The 23,509-nt window shown below is 33.7% G+C and overlaps 3 protein-coding genes across 4 annotated transcripts in view; 1 reads left to right on the top strand and 2 right to left on the bottom strand.

Moving 5' to 3' along the window:
• LOC6643500 (protein outspread) overlaps positions 1-23,509 on the top strand; it is a 55,247-nt gene that overhangs the window by 12,652 nt on the left and 19,086 nt on the right. The window lies entirely within an intron of this gene.
• LOC6643502 (alcohol dehydrogenase-related 31 kDa protein) lies at positions 18,293-20,668 on the bottom strand. The gene is made up of 3 exons (XM_002066421.3): positions 20,459-20,668; positions 19,044-19,448; positions 18,293-18,983 (listed from the first exon to the last, which is right to left on the bottom strand). Exons 1-3 carry the CDS (start codon positions 20,552-20,554, stop codon positions 18,663-18,665), a joined length of 822 nt encoding a protein of 273 aa, XP_002066457.1. The 5' UTR covers positions 20,555-20,668; the 3' UTR covers positions 18,293-18,662.
• Positions 20,736-22,711, bottom strand: LOC6643501 (alcohol dehydrogenase). Its single transcript, XM_015178175.3, has 3 exons — positions 22,612-22,711; positions 21,728-21,832; positions 20,736-21,660 (listed from the first exon to the last, which is right to left on the bottom strand). Exons 2-3 carry the CDS (start codon positions 21,818-21,820, stop codon positions 20,989-20,991), a joined length of 765 nt encoding a protein of 254 aa, XP_015033661.1. The 5' UTR covers positions 21,821-21,832; positions 22,612-22,711; the 3' UTR covers positions 20,736-20,988.

The raw sequence follows: 23,509 nt of genomic DNA, 5'->3' as shown, positions 1-23,509 counted from the left end.
GTGAAATGAAAACGGAAGAAGAATTCATTCAATAGACTCGTGGGCTTGAAGCTTAGAACATTAAGAAAAACAACAAAAAGAACAGAGTGTGGGTGGAAAATGTTTATAATCGTGAATAACGGATGCAATTAACCTGATACAAATGCGAGGGAGGTGTTGAAATCTATTGAAAAATAGATCAATACTGTCACGATATTAAAAAATATAATCGAAATATGGTATAGAATGATTTGTAAGAGAAACATCAACAGAATCAATAAAACTTTCAAAAATCAAATCTTACAAAAAAGACTTGAAATTTTATAATCGGATTTATTATTTCATTGATTTTTTTATGTCATTGTTGACAAGACAAATAGGTTTATTGTCTTCTAATAAAATGTGATGGAGAGTAAAAAATTGTTCTTAAATAAATCTTAGAATAGAAAGTGATTTGAAATGGTCATATTTAGGTACTTACTAGATTTATATATATGATTTTTACTGCTTCTTTTGTATGTTTATTTATTTTTGATATTTTTGTATCCTCATAAGCATTTTCTGGTATATTTAAAGAATTCTTTGTAAATTTTTTATGCATTTTGAATATGGGAAAACGAAAAGTTGTAAATTAATTTTTAAAGAAAGTAAGTAAAAAACCTTTTTTTATATTTTCCTGAGGACAAAATATAAATATTAAAAATATTTGTTGAAAAAAACATGTTCAATAATAATAGTTACCTAAAGAAAATCCACCTCACGACAAATTGAATATATATTAATTAGTTTTTAACAGAATAAATTATGAATAATGAATTTTGCAAAAGAGCTTTAAGTGCTTTTCAGATCCCACCAAACCTGTTTATATTTAATTATAATATTGGCTGTAAAAACAAGTAATGGCCCATTGTTCATGATAGATTGCTGAAAGAAGTTCATTTCAATTGTTTAAGTTATATTTTTGTAGCAATTAGAATAACCATATGAGCATTTTGGGTTAGGGTAAGTTAAGAAAAATTTGTTAAAAATGTTTGGCTTAGTTGGCTCAAACAAATTCTTTAAATGCCATTGGTTAAATGTTAATTAATTTTATTGTTGCGAATTTAAGACTTGTTTTTTTTTTATTTTTAAAAATTTCACACAAGTGTTAAAAATGCAGTTCGATTTTGCGTGTGTGTGTGTTGTGTGTTGCGAGTTGGCTATTGAGCGAGTAGCGATTGTTAGCCACATACCAAACAAGTGGGTTAAGCACATGCAAATGCAAATTTGCACATTGATTACTTGCCAGCTTGAATGAATGAACGATGCGGAATGGAATGACTAACTGAATGAATGAAAAACTGGCAGAAAAGACAGACAAACAGCTGCAAGTAAGCCCCCGCCACTAATAAATAGCAATTAGAATAACATGCCAATAAATCTCAGAGTCAAGCTAACTTCTTAGCCATAAACTGCCAATTGGAAGCGAAGCGATTGCCGTCACTGAATATGACCTTGGCTAGATTGTGTGTGAATCGTCTAACTCCACCTCCTTAGTCTTGGTCTGTTGTCAGTTTTATTCATTCATAAATATTGTATAAATACGAGTACAAAATGTAATACCTCTAAATTTATATGCTAATTTTGATATATAATATATACATACATATATCTCAACTCGATTCCCCTCTTCCACTCCGCGACTATCTTGTTGAAGTCCGAAGAAGTGTTTGTAAATGTCATACGTGGGTTGGCCCCAACTGACTCTGGATCTTGACTGTGGCCCTAAGTTGTATTAATTAATAGCTCGCTTTTGGTTTGCTTCATTCCTAACTGTAAAATCTGAGGACCACCAACGCCAAGTTTTAGCTTCTCTTTGCAAAAGCATCCTGTCACTCATTCAAAGTCTTATTCTTCCTCATATTGTTCATAGTCATATTTCAAAATGACAACGATGCGCGTCCAGTTTTTTTTTGCTTTTCTGTGTTTTTTGCTATCTGTCAATGGAGCAGCCATTACATAAAACTGTGCGAGACTGTTAGACCCAGAGCTCAATGGAAGTCAGTTGGAAAAAAAACATCTATGTACGTCTAACGGACAATGACGTTGACTTCGAGATCACATATTAGGTTTCCACGCCGTCATTGTCATTGTGAGCACTACGGTAAGTGGGCGAGGGAGAGAGGGAGATGAAAGATGGAATTGTGTTGCATTGACGAACTGTCTGAGGGTGAGACAGATAGATATAGACAATCGGGGTTATGTATGTCTATGTCCAACTGCGGTTACAGCCTCTATAATTAGTACGCCATCAACAAATACCCCGCAAAACAATATAACTGAAAGATTTAGAATGAATTTTAGCATATAGACATCTCAGCCTATGCAAATCGAACCATAGTTAACTAAGACTCTAGAAAGAATGCAAAGATATTGAAGGATAGAAGGCAAATTTCTTGCATTTAAAAAATTGATCACAGAGAAAATTATATTCTTAGCAAAGGTGAATCATTCACTTTAGTAAATTCATAATAAATTTAATAATAATTTCAGACTTATTATAGTTAATTTCGTAAATATTTTTTCTATTCGTCTTGAATATTGAATCAAATAAAATTGATGATCATGTTTATATTTTCATTTAATAGCCAAAAATTACTGTCAATTAAAATTAATTTTTATTGCATACATAATTTCAACATTTTTCTAACAGTTTGCTTGATTTATCTAACACATGTGCGTCAGAAATTGCTAAACAATATTGATAAATCGCTTTTTAGTTTGGCAACTTTAGAGGCAGAGCTATAATTATTTTTTATATTAGTAATTTTCTCATTTACCAATTAATCTAAAATGTCGATTATAGTTGAATTTAAAGAAAGAAATAAGGAAGTCAATTGAACAAACCATTTCCTTAGAACAAAATAATTTGCTAAAATGGGGGGAAAATAACAATTTTTTTTACGTACTTTGATTGGAAACTGAATTTCTAAATATTTTATAAAAAATCTTGATTCAACGTAGCATTAGTGATATAATTTAATTATCTCTCTTCATATCTGCGAAAATATTGCTACAAAAGATGGAAAAGAATATATAAATGCATTCAACAAATACGAAACAAAATAGCAAATGCTTTACGTGATGATTAACTATCAGTTAAAACTACATTATCACTCAGATAGCAGTTCGGATCTTTAGTTTATCTTCTACTTAAGAATTTTGACAATATATTTATTCAGAAATTTATGATACTTTTCTCTTAAAAAAATGCTACTAAAAAAATTAATTAGACTAATTTTCTAAACGTTCAGTATAGAGGAATTGCTTTAAAAAAAAACTTAATTTACAAAAATATTGAGTTCTACTCTATTTAAGTTCATAATTGATTTCAAAAATAGAATACTGTAAATTGATTAAAAAAACACCAAAAAGTTTTTTAGATTAATAATTTTCTTTTACAGTTTTCAAAGTGCATCAACTGAGATATAAAGTTTCACTTTGTAATATTTATTTTCCAGGGTATTTTGAAATCCATAATCGCACAACTTTTCATGATGTTATTACTTAACACACAGTCTTTCAAAGTGTTATGGATCTGGGAGTGTTAGGAGGGTTATGATGTGTGAGAGAGAGACAGGGGGGGAATATATCATATGTATTTCTTTTATTTTTTTTTTTTTTGTTATTATGTTTAGTTTTGTGTTTCTTTTTTTGTTGCATTTTGTTTTTGTCATCTGGTTCGCCCATTGTCTCTCTCGGAAACTGAACAATATGGTGTGTGCGAATGGGTGTGTGAGTGTGTGCAATGTGCAATATGTGCAACTCACATAGACCATAAAGTTTTTCATCATACATGCAGTAACGGTAACGGCTTTTCTTTCTCTCATTTTGAGATTTTTCGCAAAATCACCAGGGAGACATTTGATGTTTGATTTCCGCGTAATTACCTTTTGGTTTGTTGCTTTTGTGAAATTAGAGATTTTTCACACTAATTACATCTGAGAGAGATAGAGAACGCCTACTGACTGAGAGATGTGGCAATTGTTTGTGTTATTTCTATTTTAACATACATCGCATTAGCTGCAATTAATAAGCAGCCCCTCCAACCCTTCTTTTGTGCCAGAGAATAAACTATCCATAAAAAGTGAATGATTTCCGTTCGCGCCCGTCATTTGACACGTTTAAACGAAATGAAAATGATTGACGACTTGACTTGAATGCTCTGCTCTGGTCTGGTCTGTTTGACCACGGGAAGGCTAAGTTGTCTCTCTCTCTCTCCCTCTGTGTATTTCGCAATGGGCGCCTTCTCATTGCAAATTGCCAACTAAAGCCCACTGACAACTTAATAGGCAACTTTATTAACTTTTTATGACGACAAGCAAACGGGGCACAACAACACTTAAAGCAACAAGTGTGCTCTGGCTCTTTGAGAGGAAGTTGCATTCACTTTAACAAAAACAAAAAATCAATCGACGAATATTGAAAATGAGAGCTGCAAGCTGTTTGGTAAATGACTAAATCAATAATTGACTTCCTGCGGTCTCCCCTTGTGGCCTGAGTCTTAATGTCTTTGGCAATCTAATCGCAATTGATCATTATGACATTGATTAGTTTTTAGTTTGTCAATTCTTAATACACTTTTATGATTAAATAATAATAACTAAACTAGTTCTAGGTGCTTAAGCTAATTTTTGTGCACAAATTGAAACCAGCTCATTGAACTAGTTTCCTAATTGCCCGGCTAACTAGTTTCCACTACATTTATTTTTTATTATCTCGACTGAGACGAACTAGTTCATGATTTTTTTATAAGCCAAGTACGACTTTCAAAACTATAAAAGTCCATCGAAACGGGACATTGAAAATTCAAATCGAAGCTCTTTAAAATCAAATATAAAATATAGGTACATTCATTTTCCAGCAATTCAAATTTTAAACCTAAATCACCGAAAAATCGTAAAAAAAAAACCATTGGGAAGTTTTATATCAAATTCAAGGTTTTTAAAACTTATACTTTCAAATTCTTTTAAAATCGCTTAATGGTTTTTAATAAATTTATGAAATAGATTTTACAATTTTCATATTTGGGTAATATTTTTAAAATATCAGAAACTCCCTAAAGTAGGCAGTAATTAAGAAGCTCCCAATTGCCTCTAGCCAAAATCAACTTATTATTGAGGTGGAAAGCTTATAGTTTTTAATTATATCATTTTTTTAACAAAAAGCAATTAAAAGTGCTCCAGAAAGTTTTATAAAATCAAAAATCCACTAAAATTACAATTTTAGAAAATTCATTTAATAAGTAGTTAGGATCAGACAACATTATGAAGATTTGTGAGTTTTTCAAAATGTAAAATTGATAAAAACTAGAAGTTATAGAATCGGAAAACCATTAGGTCCTTGTTTTACTGAAACTAGTTACTACTATTTAGATCCATTTTAGCAACTAGATATACAGCTTCAAATGATATAGTATAGTTCTTTCTTATGACGAATCTGTTGATATTTCCTCTATATGCCTACCTTATTTGGATCTTGAACCAAAAGATTTTATAAACTGCTCAAGCATAGCATTCTCTTCTCTTAGCTAGTGTACCAGACATTCGATGCAACTTCTCTAGTTTATGAACTTTTTGTATTCTTTTTTATTTGATTAACCAAAAACAACAAAGAAAAAATTTCTCAATAGACATTTTACACTGTCTCGATGAGTTTGTTGACAAGCTAAAACTGAAAAAGACAACGCCCCCACAAAATGTCCAAACTATCTCTACTCATCTTCCAAAAAATGAAAAAAAAAATAACATGAAATAAAAAGAAAGAAAAAAAATAACAACTAAAGAAAATAACAACACAAGCTCAATTTATGAGGCAAAGTTGTGGGCATACATCATCATGTGTGTGAGTGTGTGCGTGTGTGTGTTGTCTGTGCGTTTGTCTAAAAGGGCGCTCTGCTCCGTCTGTGTGTTTCTCTTATCGGCTGGATGCAAACGAGAAGCTGTCCGTATTATAAATGATGGGATGCCGCTGCCTTCGTCTTTTTCTATGAACATCTACTTGGAGATTTTCATGTGTCTTGGCTTAGCGCCACATGGCTCTGGCACACGGCAAAAGATCTAAGACACAAACACATAGGATCAGTCCAAACACAAAGAGTGGGGGCGGTAGAGAGAGGGGGGAGGGATACCATATCCGTCTGTCTAAATGTTGGTAGTGAGCCCACGCAGCAGCAGCAAGTAGAGAAGTGAGACGAGTGAGATGGGAGTTAGAAGAAGCTAACCTGCTGCATCATTTTTCACTCGAAGATTGCATAATGATTGACAATTCATTATGGCCAGAAGGTTTTTGGGCGACTTCACAGAGCAAGAGAGGTCTTAAAAGTCTGTTTTTTAATGGCTTGCAAGATTAGTTGGCCCCCACCATAAGGAAGTGTTCTTTAGTATTCGTTTCTTCTTCTCCCTTCCTAATGCTATATATGTAGCATTAAGGTCTATTGAAAGTAAATTATTAATGTATTTATGTTTTGTTTGTTTCTTCTCTTCATTGCAGGTGAGTGAATACCCCCTAGAGAATAGATTTACCTGATCGTGTGTTTGTGTAAGTATCAAAGTAGAAATCTCGTCTCCAAGGTCAATTGTTTGTGTCTAATTGAAAAACAAAAGCACCTTCCCCACCCTTCCGCTCCCAAGCCAAAGGTGTGACCGCAAAATATCATGAACTTTCGAAAACAATAGAGTTGGCATCGAGTACCGAGTAGTAGGGGAAACCGTCGATTGCACAACTTTGTCGGCCATTTTTCGCACACCTGTTTCGTTGAGCTGACTTTGCTCTCAGGCAGCCTCTCTGCCTTAGCCTCTCAGTCTCAGCTTCAGCTTTAGCTTTGTCTAATTGAAGCAATTAGTGGGCCCATTATGGCGGTTTTTTTTTTTTTTTGTTTCTTCTATTTTTTGTCTTATACATTTTCAATTTTATATACTTTTTTTCTTCGATTTTCGTTTTGTTTTTTTACCAATTCAATTAGTTTGTATGCTGCGATGGGGGGGCCTATCGTAATTAGCTACGAGTTGGGTTCGAGGAACGTCGACCAGCTGTCTCTAGGGGCTATGACAACACACACATACACACACCATATAGAAACTACATAATACTTTACACAAAAGACAATTGACCTTCGTTAGCGAAAAGTTCATTTGCGTCAATTTATTATTGCATATTATTCGATACTTTGTACCATGATAGATGGATAGGAACTTGCGCAATTTTTCGGCTAAGCTCATGTTTAACGGGGTATTGATTAAAGTATTTGATTGATCATAATAATGTTAATTAAGGGAAATCCAAGAAGCTTCACAATTAAGTATTCTTCAAAAAAAAAAATACCAAGGCAAGGCATCATGGTTTTCTATTTGGAGATGTTTTATATAATTATTATTGGTTGAGTTTATTCTGTTGCACCTCTGTGTTCTCCTCGATCGCTATGTATGATGTACTTAGATATAATATATATGCTCACCAGCATTTCGTTTAATCTTTTTCCTTAAATTTTATTTAGGACGTTTATTAATAAAGGAGCTAGTTCGGTGTGTTGATTATTTCTTTACTAGTTCTTTAAAGAAACATAACTTTTAAGTAGTAGTTCAGTCTAATCACTTTAGACCAATAGTAAAAATATGTGGCTTTAAAATGAAACTTACCATATAAAAGAGCTACATAGATTGTAATGAACTAGTTCTTATTAGAAGTTTTTCTTTCTACTCTTTTTAGGTTACGCGCTAACTGATTTATTTACACCTTCATTTCAATTTCATTTCAATTAAGAACTTATTAAATTAATCTGAAAAAGATAAATCTAATAAATAGTGTCATCTCGCCTTTCCATAGAAACCGAAGAACCAAAACTTCTTTAGTTTTGTTAGCTGTTCATTAGATTATAACTTATTAAGTTTTGACTTAAACTCAAAATTTAAATACTTTAATTTAATGGCATAAAACTTAGTAAGAATTATAACAAATTCTATAGGCTAAGAAGAATTTACAATACCAAAGACAATGTGCCAATGATGAGCTTCAGTTTCTATACAACACAGATCTATGAACCTTGCATACATAATTGGCATTTATGTATTCAAATAAAACTCTTGTAAAAATCATAAATCAAAATCTCTCAAGAAGAAGAAGACCTTCAGCATTTTGCATAATGATCGACTCTATCTTGGCTTCATAATCGTGTGAACCTCTTCAAAGACATTGTCGATGCACAATGCGAATGCATAGGTATCCCCTTGTACCTTCTACCTATGTATCTACCTATATATATGTATATATATTTATATTATGACCTTATCTTAACAAGTTGTTTTGGTGTTTCTCATTTTCGACCATGGCCACAAATCAATTGGTTGTGAAGCCTGTCAAGCCAACAAAATGTTTTTCATGCAGAAGCCCTGAAAATTGCCTTACTTTTTCGAGGGGGGGTGAAGAGAGAACAGATAACTGACAGATATCTGTATATATATGCTTTATATAAATTTCAATTTAGTGGCAAGTCATTTTTGCTGCAAAATCTGTGTAATAAGTTCAATGAACGAAAAAAAAACAACAAGAAAAGGAAAACAATCAACGTCAATCAAATGGGCAAGCGATTTACAATCTTCCCCTCGCTCTCTGCTCTACTCTGTCATATGCATTTTTATGAGTCTTGCAACAAAAATCGCCTTTAAGTTTGTTCACCCAAAAAAACAAAAAGAAATCCGAGGAATGGGGCGCCATTTCCAAATAAATATATATATCGTTGCGTTGTTGGTTTTTTTCGATTTTTGACTGCAACCTGCTTGGGTAATATCATATTTTAGCATTTTACGCTGCGGCAAGCAAAACTTGTTGAAAATTCCACTCACACACACACACACAGACACACATACAAAGGAGATACTGGCCAAAAAGCTCTAATAACTAATGGCCAAAAGTGGGATCGAAGCGGTGAAGTGAGGTGAGGTGAAGTGGAGTATGGTGCTGGCCGCAGTTGTCGGCTTTGGCGCAATTTGAGACTCGATTTCTTGCACCTAAGATTCAAGTCTCGGACTAACAGCATTTTCCATTGGGGGCAGACAAGAGGAAGGGAGACGGAGAGAGAGAGTGAGAGAGCGAGAGCGACGCAACGACCTTAAAGCCTGTTGTTGTCCATGCTGCGGCTGAGGCTGCTGCCAGTGTCCATGCTCCATTGTCTCTATTGGATCTCTTCACCCGCTCTCCCCCATTATCGTCATCGTCATCATCATCATCATCATCTTCATCTCCATAGTCATCTTCTACTGCAGCATCGTCCTCATAGTCATCATCATCCATGCAAAAATACCACATGCCAAATATCTACCGCAAAAGTCTCTTAAGCTATTTGTTGTTATTTCTACTTTGTGTGTGTTAGAGAAAAGAGTACGTAAGAACAAGATCTCTAAGGTTTGGTTTTTTGTTTATGTTGCTTCTTTTCTTTTTTGTTAAGTTTTGTTTCAGTTATCTTGTAGCTGCTTGTTCTCATGTTTTGGCAAATCAAGGGGCACTGTGGTTAAAGATACAGTTCACTCAGGTTCAATTGAAAGTTTTAATCGAAAATGCTTATCAGACACAAACTTCAGTTCTTTTGATATAAGGATTAAAGAATTAAAATGAAAGAATAGCATTCCTCACTCTAATTCTTTAAAGAGTGATGCTTTATTACTTTAGTACTAGATAAAGTTCTTCAAATAGTATTTGCAACTAAAAGTCTAGGTCCTAAAATAATGTGTATTGCAAATTAAGATGAAGAAGGTGTACAGTCACACTATTTACTAATGTGCCCGTTCTTACCACCTACCTTACTTATATTTTAGAAAGTTAATGTGTAATTAGAACTGTGTAAATAAAATTTAATACGCAAATCCCTATCTATTACTTAAAGATGTGGTCATCGAAAACCAAAGCCTATATAAACACAAAGTAGTTAGTTACGATTCAATTAGTTAGAATGTTTAATGGGTACAATTAATGACTTGAGGAATCAAGTTGTAAACTTGATTAAATAATTTTGATGTAATTATCTATTCATAGTGCACATAAATTGTAGTTAGTTTAAAAATAAGTGAGTAAGTTGAATACAAATAAACACTTAAATATTCATAATAATGGCTACAGTTCTAACTATCAAGTAAATTATACACAAGTGATCTAAACTAGTAATGGAATATAATTGAAGCAAAGTCAAATTTATTCTAAGCAAGATACTTGCTTCTATACATCAGAATTAAAGACATTTAACTTAATAAGACTATCAGTTCTAGTATGTCGTTGAATAAATTAAAAAGCAAATTTTTAAGCAGTTTGAATTTTGTTGTGCCTGTTGATTTAATGATCTTAATACATAGAGCTTAAAGCATTTAAAATATTTGGCGTAAGCTAAATTTTTAAACAACTAAAATGAGGGAAAGTATATTTAGTCTTTAATTGAACAGTATTTGAATAGTAATTTCAAAATATTTGTTGTTAAGAGTAGTTTTTCAAGCAGTACACAAGTACTCAACTTTTAACAAAGCGAATCTGTAACAAATTTTATCCAATTTCAAAATGTACTAACTCATTTTATGGCTTTTATATTCAATTTTTAAAAAGAACGAATATCACGCTAATTGCCAAGTAAGATTTTTAGGCGAGACTTAAAAAAAAAGAGCCGCAAACTATTCCAATATTCCTTAATTTCATAAAGCTCTAAGTTACTTTATTTTTGGAGTATTTAAAAAATTCTTGTGTTCATTTTAAAGTTTTAAATTATGTCTTTTAAGTTCAAAAACATAATTTCTGCCGACTTTCTTAAAAAGATTATACATCATGATTTTTTTTTAAATCTTATTGAAATTAAACCCAACTGTTTGATACCATTTCAAAATATACCAAATAATGATTTAGTTGGTATATAACTTTTGGAAAACTATTTGAAAATGGACGAAATAAAGTCTAAAAAGAAAAGGCAGATAGTCCGAAAATTTATGTTTCAAAAATTCTACGAAATTCTAAAATGTAAATCTATGAAAATTAATACAAATTTCTATCGTAACTATTTTGTTTTACTCAATATAAAAATTGTGTAATTTTTAAGCTTTATGTATAGAGGGTTTTTCCATAAATGTCTTTGATAGTAAAGAATGTAAATCCTTTTTATTCGATTACTTTGAAATGTATTCCACTGTATGCAATGATTGTATGTACATTTGTATGTAGGCTGGCCAACATGTGTGTAATAGCATCATGTGGTTGTGGTATGTGGTCTAGTGTGGCATGATTGTTCTCATCTAGGAATGAGCAACAAAGTCTCGATGGGTGAAAGGCTCTCCTCCATTTGAGTTAAAGTCGAGTTTAGTTCTCTTTTCTCTTTGCATTGCTTCACATCTCTTCTTTTCTGTTGTTTCATCTGCTTCTACTTTGGGGCATTTCGGGTGTGTGTGTGTGTGTGTGTAGATCTGCGTGTGTGTGGCAGTTTCGGGAAGTTGTTCTGACATATCCTTGCCTTGGCAACAAACGAAAAAAAAAGAAGAACATCTGAAACCGACAAGCCAAACGCAACAAATCTTGTGCAGTTGCAACACACCTTGCCACACCTCCTTGTCCTCCTCCTCCTTCTCCCCATCTTTCCCGCTGCTGCAGAGGCATCTCCCTAAATGATGCAAGGCAGCAACAAAATGTTGCGAGAAATTGTTGCGGCAACTTTTACCTATGCTTTGTGGGTAGCAGTATGCAAGACGTTCTAAACGTTACGTTATATTATTGGATGCGGTTGTTGTAGTTTCTGTTGCAGTTGCAGTTGCCGCAACTCTTTCGTACAGATGCGCATGCGCCTCGAATTAGGTCTCTTGGCTTTGGGGCGCTCCAGTAGCTTTTCTTTTGCCAGTTGCAGTTGTGGTTGCATTTATTGTGTAATCAGCAGATAACGGCATTTAATGGCTGAATGAGTTTTCTCTAGAGAGAAAGAGAGAATGAGAGAGGAGAGAGAGAGAATAGATGATAAACGCATTCGCCACGAGGCGCTTTCACGATCATTTCGCACAGCATTTGTCGATAACTTAATATAACCTCCTTCTTTTTTTTCGTTTTTGGTTTTTTAAGTTAAGGAAATGGTTTTTATTTTTTCCAAATTACTCGAAGCGTGGCGCTAATCGATTTCCATTGCCTCAATGGCCTGGAATTTCCAATGTTTTTATTGGCCAAATTATTTCACAATACGAAAATTCGTCATGATTTTGATTGCTTTGGGTTCAGCTTGAGTAATTTCGATTTCATTTCAGATCTAACAAAATTTTAATAACTTTTTCAAATGCAATTCATTTTAGAGTTGCATATTTTTTCTTTTAATGACTTTTGTTTAGGTTTATTGTGTATGAATTAATTATATATTTGATAATTGACTTGCTTGTGTTATCATTAAAAATCATAGAGACCTTAGCCTTATTTTATTTGTCAAAATATATAATTTATTTCGACTTAATTAGGGGTTTTCGTTTTAATTTTCGTGTAATGCTAACAGTAAGTCTAAACTTTCTTTGATATTCGAAATATAAAATGTATTGAATCTTTATCTATAGAAACTGACTAAAACTTAAGAGTGTCTCAAGTCACTTATACTAAATAAAGTTCCAAAATATTGAAAACATTATCAGATTATATGGCATTTGTTGAGAAATATGGAGGATAAAGTCTTGTATAAGGCAAAACTTAAGCTAAGAATGGTCAAAATTCTTCTAATCATTCTTCTTTAATTTTCTAGAAGGCAATACTTTTTAGTTAAATAAGTAGCAATAGAAGGTTCAACAAGAGAGACCAATCAAAACTATTATAAAACCGGTTTATGCCTATCTATTTGATCAAATTAAGATTATAAATATTGAAAGCTGTCCTAGCTATAAAACATGTAACAAAGAGTTGTAGGTAAAAATTAACATATTTAGCTTAAAGCATCCTACATATTGATTATTAATGTAGACAAATGTATTAGAAATCTATTTATAAACTTATTTTTATTGATGAATCGTTGATCAGTTTGTCCAAGACCAAAACTTTATTGATAACTTTATTAGAACTTAACTGCTAATTATCTTATTAAAATATGCAGATATGCTTAATTTGCACTCAGTTACCATTTTGATAGAGATAAAAACAAAGATTTTGAAAACTAATCAAATGTGATTAATAGTTGAGAGAACTGAAACTTTCCAGCCCTGACATAGAACAAAAACGTTACCGCGCCCTGACTTGATGTCTTGTTTAATGATATTCAGTACATATATGGTTAACATATGCGGCTATTCGTTAAAGGTTTTTGAATGAAAGAAGTCGTCTTTCTAACACTATTTAAACATTTGTCTTATCAAAGTTTTTAATCTTTGAGTTTCATAACAAATGTAGCCCCAAAAAGAAAACCAAGTTTAAGCCCCATTTGTATGCCCGACTTGTAAGGCTCTCTTGAACCTCCTAAAGATTATCTGCATACACACACACACACACACACACACCAAGTTGTACACTTTGCACACATGCCAAAAGGCGGTCAAACAAGATTATGTAGCAACAAAAAAAAAAAAGAAGAAAAAAAAAACAGAGCTAAAATAACAAGTGTTACTCAAGGCAGCAAATTAATAGTCAACATTTTCTAAACTAATCACGACAAGTGCTTCGGGGTAGCTTGAACTGAACTGACTGACACAGAAAATAACAGCACGGTGATTTTACCAGATATGCGAGAGTAAATGCCAAAATGCAGCTAGACATAGTTGGACACTCTCTGAAAATGGTTGCTGTTAGACTGGACAGTAGCTGTTGTGTGTGATCAGGGTCAAAACTGAATAAGAACCAAAAATGATTTTTTAGAACGTACCCCTCCACCTTTTTCTTCTCAGGCCTAACCCACGCACTACGTAACTTGTGCCCCAATGTCGGCTTCCACTTTGTATGTACATAATACAAAACAAAACCAAAACAAACAAAAAAAATAGCAACCAAACTACATACAAACTAGAGGTAGATTGAAAATAAAGAAGCGAAGCAATATTCCAAAAGAGCTGAGAAGAAAACGACCAAACCAACCAACAAACAGACAGGCAGACAAACAGACAGACAGACTAACTGACTGACTGAGGGACCGGTCCGTTCCTAGGTGCATGTAACACAATCAGGAAGTAATTTTTATTCTATGTATACCCGTAGCATGTGTCGCCGTCATCGTCATCGTCGTCGTCGTCGTTCAGCTAGCGAGTGATCTGGCCAGTCAGTTGAGACAGTCACTCAGTGCAGACTGAGAGACAGACAGAGAGTCAGAACCGGCAAGCTGCCTGGTAGACTTGGCAGACAGATCCTCTCGATCTCAAAAGCAGTTACCATAGTTTGAAACTCTGCGTGCTGCCAAGGGAATTGCATTTGGAGTTCTCCACCTCCGCCTCCACCTTCAACTCGATCATCTCCTTCTGCTCTGTCTTCAACGTTTTTCCATTGTGTGATAAAAGTCTTTTGCTGGGCTGGGACTGAAAACAGAAGAAACTACTACCAAACTCGATACTTGATTGCCAAAGATGATGGGACGATGGCAATGATGAGGATGAGGATGATGTGAGCCAATCGTTGAATCAATCTTGGCCAGTAGTTCAACGTTTACTGTTATTAGTTGCTGAACATTGGCTATATTGATTGTTCTTTGTTTCGCATTGGAAGACATTATGCGGGGCACAAAAAGAAAATAATAAAGTACCGACCTACCTACATACAATGAAATAAGTTTACAATTTATACATTGCAAATGGATTACTATATGAGATTATCTTATAAAAATACATTTAAAATTATCTAAAGTGTCTTGCAGTGGCAGGTTAAGCAAAAAGTTTCCATATCTATCAAATTTGTCGAGCAATTTTTAATGGTTTCTCGTTTTTGTGTTATTGTATTCACTTAATATCCACAACATGCAGTCGTCCTTAATATTATTACACTGTATGTCAAAACACAGTTCTGTGGGCGTTATAAAATTGGAAAAACTATAAAGAAATCATTTCCAGGAGTACCTTAAATTGACAAGTCTTCTTTTTAGGACCTTCGTGTAGACAAAACTTATGTTTTTCGAATTTAATAAACGAAAGATCACCCAAATTTATCTTCTTCCATCGATTAATAAGTAATATTAAGATAAAAATATGTTCATATGGACACTGAATTAATTACCTTAATTACCTTAAGTAATTACTTACGAATTAATTATTACCTAATGCTTGCAATTCAAAAGTTACTTTATCGCCATATGTATTTAGTTAAAAGCCTCAAGATTACTGCAGAAGATAAATTATCATTTATTAGAAAAATACAAATATTTTATTTTTAAATTGAATTGAAATGCAAATAAAGTAATGCACGATCTTTTAAAAATCGAAATATTCATAAGATATAATTTCTTAATAATAACTTTATTTACAAATTTCATTCAAAAGTTCAAATGATTCTTATAACATTATCGATATTAAATATCTTTTATACAAAATCATTGCACAAGCTCTCATTATCTCTCTCTGTTCCCACCGAGTTTTACGTTTTGGTTTTGGTGAATTATCCAAAGATCTCAACTTTTAGTTCTGTCGTCTGTTGTTGTTGTTGTTGTTGTTGTTGTTGTTGTTGCTGTTGTAGTTGCTCGTCCATGCAATTGCATAATAATCATAATCTGTTCGCTGTTGTGGCGTGCATCCGTCAGGTTAATTAGTAAAATACCTGATGACCAGGCACGTAGTGCCATTTAAACACAGCATTTTTTCCAATTAATCTTCCACCTACTGCCAGAGATGCGAGCTCCATTGCATTGCCTTGCATGTTCCAAGTGAGGAGCCGAAAAGGGGGTACAAAGCTTAAGTATTTAGCCGAAAAGGAGTAGCTAAACTTTAATATAATATATGACTATACATCTCATATACCCTTTCGATTTCCTCTTTCTTGAAGAAACTTTATGAATTATTCTCCAAATTATAACCACTGGGCAAAAACTCGTGCACTACTTCACTTCCTGCATTTTTTCTTTTGCTGGCCTCTTCTTCCTTCCCATTCACTGCACAAATTAATCAAGCGTGTGCCCGAAAACAAAAAAACGACAACTAAAAAACTAAAGTTATAAATGAAAAATGCTGGACAATTGCATGGTTCGCTTACAGTGACTAATCGATTTTTGGAATTAAGTTGCGCGCCACATGGAAAGCAGCAAAAAATATAAGGAAAAAAATAAAGTTGGTATGCGGAAAAATGGTCACTTGGTCTCCTCCCACCACCTCCAACTCCATCTTCATCTCCTGCAGCATCACTGGGCCAGCCGTATCTTGGTTTTGGCCTTCTCTTAGACATTGGCTATAGATTTTTGTTGGTTGCTGCTTTTTTTTTTACGAGCTCTCTAAGGAGCGACAAGCGTCGAACGATAACGCACAGAAATTGGAAGTATGCCAAGGCGGTGGCGGCCGTTGAGACGTTCAGTCAGTCGGTCGGTCGGTCGTTCTTTGGTTTGGTCTCTCACCCGGCAATGTGTCGGCAGATTTGTTTGTTTTCGCAATTCGTTCGTCTCCAAGTTGTGTACCCTCTAGACATTAGGTAAAAAGGGGTATATTTAAACCATTTAAAAAAGAAAGAGAAAATCCTAATCTCTAGTGTAAAAAATTACTTTGATGTTGCAGGTACATCCTATCAGTTCCACATCATTACTTATACAAGTATATTCTATCAAACAAAGGGTATTTTAATAGTCGAATGGAATACCTTTCGTATTTAATAGTTTTTTTTTGTGTGTTTGGTTGCCGCCTTGGCAATGCTGTTTGGAAATGTGCCAAAGTTCATTGCACGGCATTGCTACAATTCCATTTTGAATTCCCATTCTCGCATAGTTGGAAATTGTTTGTTGTTTGACTGTATTTCCCTGCCTCTCTTGGCCAAATAGGGAAAATAATCTTATGCAGATGACACTTGCGAATTGCTTTTGATGGCAAATACAATGAAAACATAAAAATCCAATTCAATAAATCAATTCTCAAATAAAAAGCAACGGTAAACCAAAGTAGTTAGAAGGAACTTGACACCCCAAGATATATTTATACAGTAATTTTATATAAATGTAATCGATTTTCAATTTGTCATCTCCTTTGTAATTTGGCACACCATTAATTATAAATTTAGATTCGTATTAGAAAAAAAATGTTTTTTTTTTCATATTTCTGTAGTGCAGAAATGAAGGCGTTTTATTTTATATGTTTAAGGATTGATAAAAAATAATAAAATTAAAATAAATCAATATCTTTTGTTTTCTTAAACAAATTTTAAATCTGTGTCGAGCCTTTAAGTTTAGATTTTTTGAAATAAATCTTAAATCCATGCTAAGTCTTATAAAGATTTTAACCCAAAATGGCATAAATATCGGCCATTAAAATATAACTACTTATATTAATGAAATTAATAAAAAAATGTTTTTTTTTTCATATTTCTGTAGTGCAGAAATGAAGGCGTTTTATTTTATATGTTTAAGGATTGATAAAAAATAATAAAATTAAAATAAATCAATATCTTTTGTTTTCTTAAACAAATTTTAAATCTGTGTCGAGCCTTTAAGTTTAGATTTTTTGAAATAAATCTTAAATCCATGCTAAGTCTTATAAAGATTTTAACCCAAAATGGCATAAATATCGGCCATTAAAATATAACTACTTATATTAATGAAAATCGTAAAAAAAAATCTATTAGGAGGCGCCATTAAAAAAAATTATTTTATCTTGGTTTTGATTTCAAGAAAATTTTGCTAAAATTACAAGACTATAACTTTAATACTTTTTAATGACAGCCATTAAAAGAGCAACTTCTCTTATTCTTAGTTATTTATAAGATGCTTACAATTGCTAAAATCACAAAAAAACACTTTTCCAATTGGCTTCTTAAGTTAATAACCAATTACACTATTGACATTCAAAAGGATTTATTATATAGTGGGCTCACTTTACACTAATTTTAATTGCTTTAAAATCAATGATTTGGCGCTAATTAGAGACGCCATTTCTTAATAACTAAAAAAGAAATTGTCTTTTCAATTTTATAAAGTTTTTATATTTGTTAAAGATTTCAATTGATTGCATTAGACAGGTTATTTCTTTTGACAAGAAAATGATTGTTGGTTGTATTATTTCATTACTTTTTGCCAGTAATTACAGTATACATTTTCTTAGTATGAAAAGTTTTTATTAATTTAAGTTTTAATTCTATGATAAATTTCATGAAAAGTGCTGAAAAAATTCTTGGGTAGTTATTTGTTTCTTTATTTGCTTTGTTTTATTACAACATTATTACAAAATATGAGTTGACTAAAATTTCTTACCAACCAAGTGAAATTATATTTTTCAAGACTTGTCCACCCTTTTCAACAATAAACAAAAGCTATTCTACTGACCGGCTGAATCGCCTCTAGCTCCTTCACCCATCATGCATAAATAGACAATAGTTGAAAAACGAAATTTTTAGTGCATACTTTTAGGCGCTGTCATATTTTTTGTTTTCAATTATACGTATTTAGTTATTTTATTCATTCACACCCAAATCAAATGTTTCATTACGAAACTAGTTGCCTACTTTTTGCGACAAGCACACAGAATAGATAGAAATTATAAATATTTGTGGAGGAAGTGAGGTCACTCCTCTCCTTCCTCTTCGTCGGCACTTTGCATATAGTGTACGAACTGATCGGCCATATGCCAATACCAATGTAATTTAACCAATTCCAGTCCACCCTTATCAGCTATCCAAATCTGACCATTCTCACCTCTTTCAATGGCATTGACAATATTTTGGCCACAAATTCGTGTCGATTGGCATGGGGCACGACGCAAGCGATCCGCAAATGATTGACCATAGGCCAGAAAGGCGTTCAATTCACGATCGACAAATGTTTTGGTCGGACCACAACAAACGGCCATAACTGCCACACCATTTTGACTGTAGTACAGTGGATCCTAACAACAAAATTAAATTGTTATAAATTCAGTTTAAGTAACATATTTTATTCTTCTTACCGCAAGACTTCGTGTGAATCCAATAACACCAAATTTCGAAGCGCTATACGCACAGAAAACTGGCGATGGATCCAATCCAATCACTGAGGTGACATTCACAATTAGACCACCTTTGCCATCCATCTGTCTGTCCATATAGGGTAAAACGGTGGCACAAGTGTTCATCATGCCCGTTAGATTTGTATTAATTGTTGCATCAATATTTCGCTCATCGCACAATGTCGCCCCATTGATCAGGACATCGATGTAATCCATTTGAACGATGACCTCATCGAAATATTTTTTCATCTCCTCGCGGGCCATGGTCACATCGTAGGTCCAGAAAAAGATCTGTGTATTTGGATTTATCGACTGCAATTGAGCAATTGCCTGAGGATTCTCAACGCTGTGAAGTATGGCCAGTTTCTTGAAGTAATCACAAAAATGTTCATTTTATTTAATGGCTTTGCTACATCATTTTCGTGTTAACTTAGTAAACACTGTTTTAAGGTATTTTAATAACATACTAAGCTTTAAATTATAACCTTTTTTTTGTTAACCATTCAAGAAATAAAAGTTTTTTTATATGAATTTTCTACCTTTTTGTTAAGGCAAAACCAACATAAGTTTTAGTTGTGTTTGAATGGTTTGTCTCTTGTGCTAAACATTCTAAATGTCAATATAGTTATATGGTTTCAAAGTTTAAAAAGTGATTTCATTTAATCAATGTCTTGATCATTATAAATTTTTCAGTTAAAAAATAATTGAAATTAGAAACGGAATAGGATTTACTAATTACTAATATAAACACTAAACAGTTGGATTAAAAACAAATGCAAACTTGTGACGTTTTTCTATGACTTAAGACATGAAATCATAATAATTTACTCTATTTCAGTACTCAAATTTTTCCAGTTTTTTTTCTATATATTTTTTATTGCCAAGTTAAACAATCAAAGCGTTTAAACTACGAGGTTTAAACTTTGTTCTATGCCAAGCCAAAGACTAATAAATAAATATTTAATTGTGAAATTCTTACCGCTTCTATTTACCTAAGATAAGTATACGATAATTGAAAATAGAAAAAAAAAAGAAGAGTAAACGAATTGTTTACCCAAGCAAACTTGGTCCACAAAAAAACAAACACAGTAAGAACTTTGAAAAGTTTTACAAACTTTTTATTTTGATTTGTAGATTTGGTCTGATAAGAAAAAATTGAATAATAAAACAAAAACAAACATAAACTTAATTGTTCAAGCAAACTAAAAGAACAAACATGAAAAAGTCATTAAATTAATGACTTTCGTCAGCTGCTGTAGCATTAAACTAACTAGTTTTTGTGTTGATCTATAAAAGCGAAAATAGCCTTCATCTATATATATGTATTGTAATTGTTGTTCTTCTCATGCCACTTGATGGATTGATTCAATACTTACGGCTATGTTCTTGGTCATAAGAACTTTACAGGCCTCCAGAGCAATGCCACCGCAATCGGCCACATAGCAAATATGTTTTCCCATTAAATCGTACATAATTCTTTGGCTATTAAATTGAAACTAATATGCCAAAGTAATCATAGACCAAGAGATACCTGCAAAACCAAGTAGAATGTATGTTGGTATTGGTATTAGTATTGGTGTTGCGTGTGTTTACCTTTTATCAGTTTTTCCTTTGTCCAAAAAAATTTAATTAAATTAAGTTTATCTTTCTTTGTTTTTTGGGTTAAAAATTTCTCATAAAATTTTATTAATATTATTATTTAATATTATAATTCAAAATAACAGAATGTGTTTATGTGCACATACATACATTTGCGTATGCTTGTATGTGTGTGTGTGATCGATTATCAAATCAGCCTTCAAAATATAACGAAAAAACGAGAATTGGGTTTCTGTAATTGATTACCCTGTAAGACTAAAAACTGGAATTGTTTTTTGTTTGTTTGTTGATGTGGTCCAATTAAAATTTAAATGCCCGAATCCCAGTGCTTGGTCCATTCGATGGGTTCCAATGTGCCCAAATCCAATTTCCAGATGGCACCGTTCTTGTTCAATTCAATGGCCTTAACAAAGTTCTGGGCGCAGGCCAAAGTTGTTTGGGTGGGATGCTCAAGCAATTTCTCGGCCACACGGGTCTCCACATCCAACCAGGAGTTGAATTTGTGGACCAATGTAGTCTTGGTAATACCAGGATTCACGGTAAATGCAGTCACACCCGTAACATTGGCCAATTTGGCAATGGATTGAGTGAAGCTAACAACAGCTGCTTTGGATGCGGAATAGACAGGGACCTGGTAGATGGCATTGAAACCGGTCACAGAGCCAATGTTGCAGATGACACCACCTGGTCCACCCTTACGCTTGTCCCAGAAGTCCAAAATGGCTGTGGTGGTATTGACCAAACCAGTGAAGTTCACAGCAATGGTACGCTCAATCTGATGATCATCCAAAATGCCAGCTCCATTGATCAGGACATCGACAGTCTTCAATTGGGCGAAAATGGTCTTCAACAATTTGGTAGTCTCTGTCAAGGGTGTGGTAACATCATAGGGATAGAAGGTAACTGTCACTTTGGGATTGATTGCCTTCAGTTCAGCAATGGCAGCAGGATTGTCAATACGATCCAGGATCACCAAGTTCTAACCAGCGGGAAAACAAAGTAAGTTTTTTGGAAAACAAAACCAAAATAATTAAAGTTGAACAAACCTTGAGATCCCGTTTGACCAATTCGCGACTGGTGTCCAGACCAATGCCGCCCAGACCGGCCACAAAGATGATGTTCTTGTTGGTGAGAGCCATTGTGTGTGTTACCTGTGTGAGATGTTTCAACTGTTTGTTAGTCTTTTCACAGAATGCCAAACCTATTTATAGGAGAATTTTCGCTAAAAAATAATCTACGTTGTTTTCTTATCTCGCACACACGAAGTGAGCACACTTCGTTTTTTGTAGATCGGTTTGTTTTTGTTTTGGTTTTTTTCCGGCAAACTTTGGCGGCTCTTCTCTTCTCAACTAAATTTAGAATCAGTGTGCGTCCTCGTCGTCATATGGAGATTATGATTATTTTGGCGCTCTGCCTGCTTAATTATGTCGACAGCGTCTAGAATTTGAGTTCTTTTGGAAAATTACTACAAGCTCACGTAAGTTTCTTGTCTATATGTCGTAGTCTACACGCGCCGGTTTGCTCGCTCGCTCGCTCTCTCTCTCTCTCTTGTTCTCTCTCTCTATCAGTCGTCTAGGTCTCTATATATTCTTTATTGACGAAGGCACACGGCCTTGCTGTAAACTTGACTGTTAACTATGCCCTAACAGAGGCGTAAGTTTATGGGGTAGGCGCGCCTCTTACGAAAAGTGGGCGCGTCTCCCTGTCGGGCCTTCAAATCACACACTAAAATTTCTCGATGAAAAACAAAGTCTTTTTAAAAAAAAAGGTTTAATAATGAAAAACTTGAAGAAACTTCAACTAAATAGTTACACAAATAATTTTTTTTTCGAAAATTCTTTCTAAAAACACACTGAGCTCGGAAAACTTAAGGATTGCATAAACTTTCTACTCATTTCGTATTAGAACTGACCACTTGCACTTTACTTACTCTTTTTTAAGAAGCAAAAAAAATGGTTTTAGAAATGAAATGTGATTTTTATATAAGCCGGTCCGAACTGCTGCTGCACTGACTACACTGCACTGGGGCAATAATCGAAATCCTCGTCATGTGCAGCGCCTTAAATACTTTTCATCACTGGGGGCGGCTGCTGCAGTTGGCGTCGACGTCGTCGTCGACATATGCCATAATTTGCAATAATGCAAATGATCTGCATAAAATGCACGGAGAAATATAGTAAATGTACATATAGAGAGAGAAAGAGACTGAGAGAGATCGACTGAGAACAAATAGATAGTGCGGGGTGGAGGGGAGAGAGGTTTAACCTTCATTGAATGTCAAAGCAATAGGCAAACTAATGCAGAGAAACGAACTTACAATTGAACTTCGGCTTAATTTGCATAAACAAGTGGTTAGCTGAGACATCAGGGGTGGAGAGAGAGGAAAGACCAGAGAGGGCTGAATACCGATCGCCACGAGTGCAAAGAGCTTGTTTTTCTTTCTTTCTATTAGGCACTTAACACGTTCCATGTATGTACATATATGAGTTGATTGATGCTGGGAACGGGCTGTGGGGTCTGTGGGGTCTGTGGGGGCTGACACACGCCCCCTTAACGCAGCTCATTAGCAATGCATATAGAAACTTATATATATATAAAGACCGAGCCCATCTAACACACGAAACATATAGCGGTGGCTATCTCTATATAGGGAGAGAAACAACAAAAAAGAATATACCTATAAATAAATTGCAAATAATTAAACAGTTAAATGTTTAACCCATACGATATGGCATTCTTTTAACGGGGAGAGACATGAAACCGTAACAAATTAACGTTTCGGTTATGGTTTAACATATTTAGCATTATGGTTTTAGTTTAGTTTCTCA

This window comes from Drosophila willistoni (assembly GCF_018902025.1).
Source record: "Drosophila willistoni isolate 14030-0811.24 chromosome 2R unlocalized genomic scaffold, UCI_dwil_1.1 Seg200, whole genome shotgun sequence".
Classification (NCBI taxonomy): domain Eukaryota; kingdom Metazoa; phylum Arthropoda; class Insecta; order Diptera; family Drosophilidae; genus Drosophila; species Drosophila willistoni.
The sequence above is the reverse complement of the archived record's forward strand: the minus strand, read 5'-3'. Positions and strand labels throughout refer to the sequence as shown.

Bases quoted from the DNA above. Each gene is read 5' to 3' on its own strand.
- LOC6643502 (XM_002066421.3), bottom strand. From the start codon at position 20,554: ATGTACGATTTAATGGGAAAACATATTTGCTATGTGGCCGATTGCGGT. The intron at 19,449-20,458 runs GTAAGTATTGAA...GATTACTTCAAG, and splicing joins TTATGACCAAGAACATAGCC to AAACTGGCCATACTTCACAG. The intron at 18,984-19,043 runs GTAAGAAGAATA...TTTTGTTGTTAG, and splicing joins GATTCACACGAAGTCTTGCG to GATCCACTGTACTACAGTCA.
- LOC6643501 (XM_015178175.3), bottom strand. From the start codon at position 21,820: ATGGCTCTCACCAACAAGAACATCATCTTTGTGGCCGGTCTGGGCGGC. The intron at 21,661-21,727 runs GTTTGTTCAACT...CCCGCTGGTTAG, and splicing joins TGGTCAAACGGGATCTCAAG to AACTTGGTGATCCTGGATCG.